We start from the raw sequence: 8,847 nt of genomic DNA on the forward strand, positions 1-8,847 counted from the left end.
TCCAAAAGTTATTGTAAAATTCAAAATCAGCACTGTTACTACATCGTTCAGTTTTTTAAAGTTATTGTTACATTTAATATACTTTCAGTTAAAAAGCAGGTTGACTGTCGGTCTTCTCGAAATGTTTTAAAGTCGAAAAATAACAAAGTTATTACAATATTTTATTATTTATAATTCAATTTAAATTCTTTAATGATCTTTTATAAATTTCTTTTTATACATCAATAATTGGTTTCCTATACAGGGTGTTCAATACAAGAAACCTAAAAATACTGAGTAATATTGTTGATTTCAGTAAAAAAGCTGAACTTAATTTTTATACCGGGTGCGTCTTAAAAGTGGCTCACCCCTATAACTTTTTTATTTTTTTTTAGATAAAAAAAACGACATTTGGTATGTTAGTATATGACATAAATTAGGATTGATTGATGTATTCAATTCTTTTTGGCCACATCCTGTTTCAACTTTTGATTTTTAAATGACGCTCTCGTTATTTTTTAACATTATTCGATAGGAAATAACACTCTGTATAAAAAAACATATCATATGTCAACTTTTGACATTTTCGCTTAAAACAAAATTGTATTTTAAATTTCAATCTAGATCGAGTGCCATGGTTGTGTTTAAAACGCTAATTTTTAATCAAGAAGCCTTGGAAAAATGGATTTGATTTTCTAATGTTTTAATGTCTTGTCCTGGCGGATTAAAAGATATGTATGGCCGATTAAAAGATATGTATATAAAAATCGTATTTTTAATCATATCTGATTTTTTTTCAAATGGAACGAGAGTGGCTCATCAGTATATTTGAAAAAAACATTTTTTTACAAATAATTTGGTATCACACACTTAGTATTTTGAGTCAAATTGTCATTTGAACCGCATGTTGCAATTTCAAAAAAAAACATATTGGAGAATGTCAAAAGTTGTTCTATTCAGTGTCATTTTCTATCAAATAAAGTAAAAATGTGATCGTAACGTAGAATAACGAAGAAAGAGATAACCATCATAGAAGAAATCCAAAAAAAAAAACAATTAATCTGGTATGGGCATGTCAACAGAATGGGAGAAGAAAGTCTACCAAAGAATATAATGAAATGGATCCCAACTGGAAAAAGAAAACGAGGAAGACCCCGAGAAACATGGTTAAAGGGGGTAACAAAGGCAATGTCATTGCGTAATTTACAAGCCGATGACTGGATATACAGAAATGGCGGTAATGACGGCAAGGAACCGGAAGGCGGATCACGCTGTAGAACCGGACAAGTGATTGAAAACGATTGAATACGTCAATCAATCCTATTTTATATCATATTCTAACATACCAAATCCGGATTTTTTATCTAAAAAAATAAAAAACTTATAGGGGGAGCCACTTTTGGGACGCATCCGGTATAGGTAATATGACTTGATATATCTAATTCTACTCTTTAACAAACTATTGATAAGTGCGTTGTTGTTAGTGTTAATTATAAATGTATTTTTATATTGTAAATATTTATATTCAAGACTCATTTTTGAGCCTTCGTGTGCTATAAGTTAAAGACGTTTTTTTTTGTTTGAAACAAGTTTTCTCGTTTTTTTAAAGCGTTTATGATCTCTCTACTTATAGAATTAGACGATTTAGTTTTATATTTGTGCCTTAAATTTATAGAAAAAATCTCAAAGCTTTAGAATCACTTTAAAAGATTTAATGTATTAAAAGTTATAAGCTTTGAGATTGTTCAGAGTACAATAAGCACCAAGACAGTTTTTTTTCTTGTAATATAGTTTGTTGTTAGCTATTTAAGAACACCGACTTAGTAAAACGTATATGTATATACATATCAGATGTACTAATTACCTTAATAGAGGCTGGTTATTATTATTATTAAAGTTCCCAAATATTTATTATTAATGTTATAAGTAAATTATTGTACCAAATAATTATTTCGTCTCCATTTACACTGAGAATACAGATATTAAATAGATACTTTTCACAGATATTGTGATTAAAGTTAAAAACAATCCAAAAACCACTTAAAATTATAAAAAAAAACATTTTTTGCGTATCTTAATATTTTTGGAATATTTTTTTAATTTGTTTTTTTTTTGGTTTTTGTTATCTAGTCTTTAGCAATGTATTTTTTTGTATATTTTATATTGTTTAATGTAAGTTGTGTTACTTAATAGATTATTTTTAAGGAACGATCTATATTATAAACATGTTTTGTGTTTATTCTATACCTGTAACTTGTAAGTAACAAGTAACTTAAGAAACCAAAGTTTTTTGTAATGAAATTTATCAGTATTTATTTTTTTTAAGTATATTTGTATGATATGTACAGTTTTTTCACAATAAAAAAAGTTTGATAGAAAATCTAATATATCTGTTTTTTTTTTAATTTACATACTTTAATTGAAAACCGCGTAAGAAACCGCGTGAAATGGTCCTAGAAATGAGGATTGATTATATTCTCCCATTGATGACTAATAAGCGATACCAAGTAATCAAGTAAACATCAGTTACGTAATCGAGAGGGTGATTTTTAAATTCATTGATGGACCAACCATGGATATATTCGGCGACGGGCTGACTAATTGGAATTTAAATTTCCCGATGGGTATTCGAGTGGTACCTCTGCTGTAAAAAATGTCAAGTTGCCACATTTATTTATTTATTTTCTGACATTGTCATTCGTTTTGACACTTTAGTTTTGTATTAAGTGTTTTTGGTTTAAATGAATTGTTTTGTGATACTTTAAGCTTAAACATTTTTACTAGCAGACCTTGCAGTCGAACATTGTTCTTTTTAGTGCGAAGTGTACAAGATAGCTTAATAGCCATTACAGAAAAACTCATCGCAACCTTATTAGAATATTTTGAAGCCGGTGAAGCTCACGCGTCTAAAAGTTTATTTGGTATGATCATACCTCTGGTATGATCTTATACACAACCATTTCATAGATAATTTAAAAAAAATAAAATGTAGACACACGGAATTCTAGGGAATAAAAATACAATGAATTATATTTATGATTATGCAACCAAATATTCACGCATAACCGTCTTATTGTCTAGTACGAAATAAAAAATCCCTAAAATTCGTTAAATTCAAAATGTCAATGTGACACTTGAGTGGTTTTGTTGAACTTTTTTGTTATTGAAATATCGAGTGAAAGTAGGAGGATGTTTGCTAATTAATGAATGAAAGAGGCTTTGTTTTAAGTTACTGAAGACTGAAACCATATGAAAAATGGGTAAGAGTTCTTTTTTATATATCCTTTCGCCTATCTAATCTCTAGGTGTGGCTTATCGAGGACGTTATCTTACAATCAAAGTGATTAACCTTTTGTTTAGTTATTAATTGTGCGAATGCGCTAATTCTATAAAAAAATATCAACTCGTATTATTACATTGCGACAAGCTTTTAACAATGACTTACCGCAATAAAGAGCAGTTAGTTCCATTAAACTATTTGGAAACGAATCTGGATACAACATACAGTGACTCTAGATTAAGTTTAAATTCGGTACAAACTTGTTTAGAATCTATAGACGATCGTAGAGGTACACCATTCAATGATGGTCTTATTTTATTTGTTTATGTTAATAATTATTCGAAAATATCTTTCAGGTTGCTGCGAAAAATGTCTCACTCGCATACCTTATGCCACTCTCATTGCAACTATTATGTGTGCCCTGGGCATCATAATATTTTGCAGTACGATGTACCGAGGTTCAACGCTTACACTTCTAATGTTTAGTGAGGTCTTCAGTACACAGCTTGGTTGGTAAGGTCGATTTTTTAATTTGTTTATTCCATAGACCCAAATTTATGTATTTTTTAGGATAAACACTGTGAAAATGACATTCGTATTAATTGGTGCTTGTATGGGAGCTCTAGGTCTTATGGTTTTAACAGTTGGCTTCTTGGCTACTGGTGCAACAAGGCATAAGGTTTATAGAGGTTGGGGTTCCAGAGTAACGGGAAGACTAAGTTGTGCGATTGTACGATATAATTTTTTATTGTCCTTAATATTGTTTAATTAATCATCTGTGTTTTTAGTTCTTGGGAATTACATATATCCTTCAAATAGTTTGGCTAATGAAATTCTGTTTCTTAGTTATTGTAACGTTTGTCTTTACTGTATTTTGGAAAATGTGTGAAAATCCTAGAGTAGCTTCGTTACAGGATGATATAGATTTAACTCAGTTTTGTAAGTTTATATCATTTATTTTATTCTAACATCAATAATCTTGTCCAAATTTTGTTTTAGACTTTTTGTTTCCAAGTGGCACGAGACAAGAACACATGAAAGTATCCGGCGAGAGTAATGTAAAAGCTTTTTGCAAAGATTACGTTGAGAAGGTGGAAATAATGTTTATCTTAGCTACTGCCTCGGTAGTTTTGGTTATTCTAAGCCTGGTAAGGTTTATTATTTATGTCCAAAAATATATCTAACTTGCCATTTTTTATATATAGGTGCATTATCTCATGTGTTTGTCAGCTAACTATGCTCATATCAGGAACCAAGAAAAGTTTCTTCAGTTACAAGACTTGCAAATGGTTAATGATACCGATTTATTGTCGGGCAAAAATAAATTCTAGGATACGTCCCGGGAAATTCATATGCCTGATCTCAGCTGGCAAATTTAAATTGCTTAAATGGATAGTGTACCCATTAAAACATATCTCAGCTATAGGAATTTCCCGGATATCTATATATGTGTATATTTTTCCACTTTTACATAATCATTTGTTGAAACCTAAGCACAAATACGAAAATATATCATATTTTGCTTAGTATGTAGGAGAATACAATATATTGGAAATGTGACAATATATATCTTTGTATTTTATATACAGTGAACTAAACTATTTTTCACAGAAAATGTAACTGCACAATAATGAAAGTGGATTCTTACTTTTAAAAGTTTCATATTTTTAAGGTTATATTTATTACGTAGTAAACTTGAGCTTTAGAACTTAGAACTGAATATTTAATTTATTAATTTCTATTGTAGTATTTAGGTTGTATTGTGTTATTTGTCCGTCCAAAAATATCCCTATATGTAACATTCCTATGTTTGTCTTACTATGAAAATACTAGTACCTCTATTGTACCTTACCTATATACACTTAGATTAGTTAATTAATTGTAGTATATAACCCTCATTATTTTGCTTGAATTTCAGAGCTATTTTCCAGATTAAGGACTATTTGTTTATGTACTTTGTATTTTGTGATTGTAGTATTGCTTGAACACTAATTTAGTAAAATACAGTTATCTCTTTTATTATTATTGGTTATAGCTTTAGTTTCTAGATGTATGTTAGGGTTTTTGCAAGAAATTGCCTATATTTTGTCTATAAAATGAAGAAAATATTTTAATAAGTCTAAAAATATATGAAGGATATTTTCAAATTTTGTTCTTAGCTTTTAAGAACCTGGCTCATTGAGAAAAAAGATGTATAACTTTGTTATTTCGTAAAATAATAGCTGGACTGTATACTTTTGTAACCTTTTGTAATAAAAACACTTTTGTAAAAAAGTTGTACTGTAGTTCTGCTTTCAGTCGACAGAGTGAGTGGTTGCCGGAGACAGTGTTGCCAGAACTATTGATTAATCCGTAGATTTAGGCATTTTGGGTACAGTACGTTAATAATACGGATTTTCAATCATTAAACAATTTAATATAATATATGATTAAACAAAGAACGGCATCAAAGTTGGCTTGGAAATGAAGATCGCTATAAAATATTATGGTAGATGTCAATAATCGTCATTTCCAAAAAAAACGACTTTTTCTGATCATACGACATATTCACTACCATCTATAAAAGAATTTTTATTTTTGTTGTTATTCAATGTTTAACACGAATAAATTAAACACGGATTTTTCATCCAAAGATATTTTCGTCAAACATATTACAGATTTTACACAGTTTAATATGGCAACACTGTCGCTTTGAAATCCACATCGTCTTCGATATGCCTTCGCTGGTCGAATTAGAGAAAACCAGTGTTTTATGCGTTGACCGCAGAACGATTGGTGTCTCCACTGTACAGCACTTGAGACGTAAGGAAAAATCAAGTCATTCTTGTCATGAATTCGCCTATTAGGTTGCGTATCTTCCCAATTCTTTCAATCAACTGTAATGTTATTTAATCTCCGAAACTATTAAAACTTATTTAATAGGTTCTTCGGATTACGTAAGGTGATCAGAAAGGAAAGTAAAAATGCAATAACATACAGAGTATTCCATTTAAAAAACGTCCGTCGTTTTTCTAGACGATCTTCCGTTTTACCTGACACGCAAAACTGACTGGAAAACGTTAAATGCAGACGTGTGGCTTTAAAAAAACGCTATTTTTTAAAATGAATACCTCTATTTTTTTATATAAAGTACTTACAAATAAGAATTATTAAAAACAATAATTTAAAATATTTGATCTTCACTATACAAAATTTATGTACAGATTTCCTATATTAATTATTAATCTTGAACATTTATTATAATTAATGACAGTGGAAAACGTTTCACAATGGTTCAGAGATTTTGATTATGTAGAGAATGTTCAGCCATTGTTCAACGTCACGTCATATATTGTCGAACTCTTTCAATCACTTGCCAACCAGATGAAAGAGATTTGTGACGTCATTACGGCATTTCGTCAATTACTGCATATTCTTTTTAGTAATTGTCATTGTCATTTGGTTTGGTTTGGTTATATTTGGTTATAATTTTATTGGGCGCATTCAGTAAACACACCGGTGCAGAAAATTAAAGTGAATGCCAATGGTAACTCACCGGTTATGGTCACCGATTACTTGAGAGCCTACTGTATTTTGTTTCCGGTTTATTTACGTATAGGTAAATTGATCGTTCAATGAAAAGTTATCGGTAGGTTTTTACCGGTTAATACTGGTGTGTTTACTGAATGCGCCCATTGATAGACATCCATGGACACCAATGAATGTCAAAATTAAAATTTGACTGCTGCTGTAAAACAAAATTATTTTTTTTTATTGTCAGAATGCCTCAAAGATTTAACCAAAATGAATAACAGCTCATTGCTAAGGTTATAAATGATTTTTCTCGAGAAAGAGATGCTGGTAGAACACTCTTGCCGGTGGACGCCGTGTATGAAGCAAGTAAGATGCAAAGGTGTAATATTCCTATGTAAAATACAAATTGATAGTATTTTTAAATGATATAGCGAATTGCTGATGCTTTAGAAAAATAGAAATTTCAACACATACAGTTCAATCTTAACTGATGAAGAGTTCAAGAAAAAATGAGTAAATGCCGAAAAAAAACGGAACTCGCTCAATCAATAATATAGGAACGCACTTAAAATCTCAGACACACCCTATAAGTCATATTTGACAAATAATGATGACGTAACGGTGATGAACGATGGCTGAACAGTCTTTAAATGTACAATTAATATTCATGTTATCTCTACATACAGCTACTGCACTTTTTCACTTATTTTATTATTATATTATACACTATTAAAGCAATATTGAGGGTCCCACATAAGAATGCATTTCTATAGGAATCTCATAAATAGTTATAAATGTCTTAACAGATTGACAGCCATGTATCTTATAGTGCTATACTCTATATAGAGCGTAGGTTAGGTACTCTCGCATGTACTTGTAATGTGTGTCATCAGTGTTTCACAAGTACACGGGACCTACAAGGCAAATATACTCAAGGTGGTTTGCCATTGCCTTCCTTGGGGTTGCGGCTCGTTGGTCGCTAGCCAGGTATAATTTTGGTAGCAGCCAGGTATAAATATAATATAGATAAATTGGTAGCAGCCAGGTATAATCGAGAAAAATGCCCCAGACGCCAAGTACAAAACAACTTTTAAAATACCTTTTTAAAACAGCTAATTTATGTTTTTACACAAAAATGTTCAAAATAATGAACATTTTTCAATTTTTTTTAAATAACTGATGATTTTTCAATATTTTTGAATAGCAATTCCTAAACTTGTACTTATATGCGAGAGACCGCCCTGGCAATCAACCTTAATGTGTGAAACTTTTGCTACTTTATACATACGAGGGTAGACTGAAAAGTTTCCGGCCTAAACACGTAAACATCAAACGTCCATTCCACAAAATCTGTGCAATATTTGGTTTCACTCATGAAATGTTTGGTTTTAAAAGACTATTATTTATTATTATTACAAAGTGTCCAATTTAAAAAAAAAAGGTTTTGCATCATGGTGAGTTTATAAATTTCCAGACTACCTTCGTGTAACTATGTCTATTACCTGCCTAACGGGAGGATACTTATTGACATTTGAGAGTATTGAGAGTTGTCTAACAGATTAATTCACCTAATGCCTTGTTCTCAGAACTACGTTATGACGTTGGCGAATCTTCAAAGAACCAATGAGAATTGTACTAAATTCAAAATTGACAACTGGTTGATCTTTGTACAAATATCAGTCGTTCTGTAAATAGAAGTGTCGCCGACACATCCTAGTTCTGAGAATGAGAGTTAAATTGCATTTTCTGGCATTTTTTGGATATCGACATAATCGCCTTGTTCTCAGAACTACGTTATGACGTTGGCGAATCTTCAAAGAACCAATGAGAATTGTACTAAATTCAAAATTGACAATTGGTTGATCTTTGTACAAATATCAGTCGTTCTGTGAATAGAAGTGTCGCCGACACATCCTAGTTCTGAGAATGAGACTTAAATTGGATTTTCTGGCATTTTTTTGGATATCGACATAACTCGGACAGACATAAAAGCCAATTTCGAGCAACCGATGATATAGATTGACAGATAAACAATGCTTTAAACGTCAGTTGTCTATAGATTGGTTGACAACTGA

General features: G+C 30.8%; 1 protein-coding gene across 2 annotated transcripts; it reads left to right on the top strand.

Moving 5' to 3' along the window:
- The first annotated feature begins 3,100 nt into the window (after positions 1–3,100).
- LOC115874555 (proteolipid protein DM beta) lies at positions 3,101–5,533 on the top strand. Of its 2 annotated transcripts, none has more exons than XM_030889737.1 (6): positions 3,101–3,239; positions 3,616–3,772; positions 3,830–3,989; positions 4,048–4,198; positions 4,259–4,407; positions 4,465–5,533. In XM_030889737.1, the coding sequence occupies exons 1-6, from the start codon at positions 3,236–3,238 to the stop codon at positions 4,588–4,590; spliced, it is 747 nt and encodes a 248-aa protein (XP_030745597.1). In that variant the 5' UTR covers positions 3,101–3,235; the 3' UTR covers positions 4,591–5,533. The 2 variants fall into 2 exon arrangements, with proteins under 2 accessions (XP_030745597.1, XP_030745596.1); XM_030889736.1 differs by lacking the exon at positions 3,101–3,239 and adding an exon at positions 3,280–3,548.
- The last annotated feature ends 3,314 nt before the right edge of the window (positions 5,534–8,847 follow it).

Source organism: Sitophilus oryzae, unplaced genomic scaffold (genome assembly GCF_002938485.1).
Source record: "Sitophilus oryzae breed Bouriz unplaced genomic scaffold, Soryzae_2.0 scaffold_1297_pilon_pilon, whole genome shotgun sequence".
NCBI lineage: Eukaryota > Metazoa > Arthropoda > Insecta > Coleoptera > Curculionidae > Sitophilus > Sitophilus oryzae.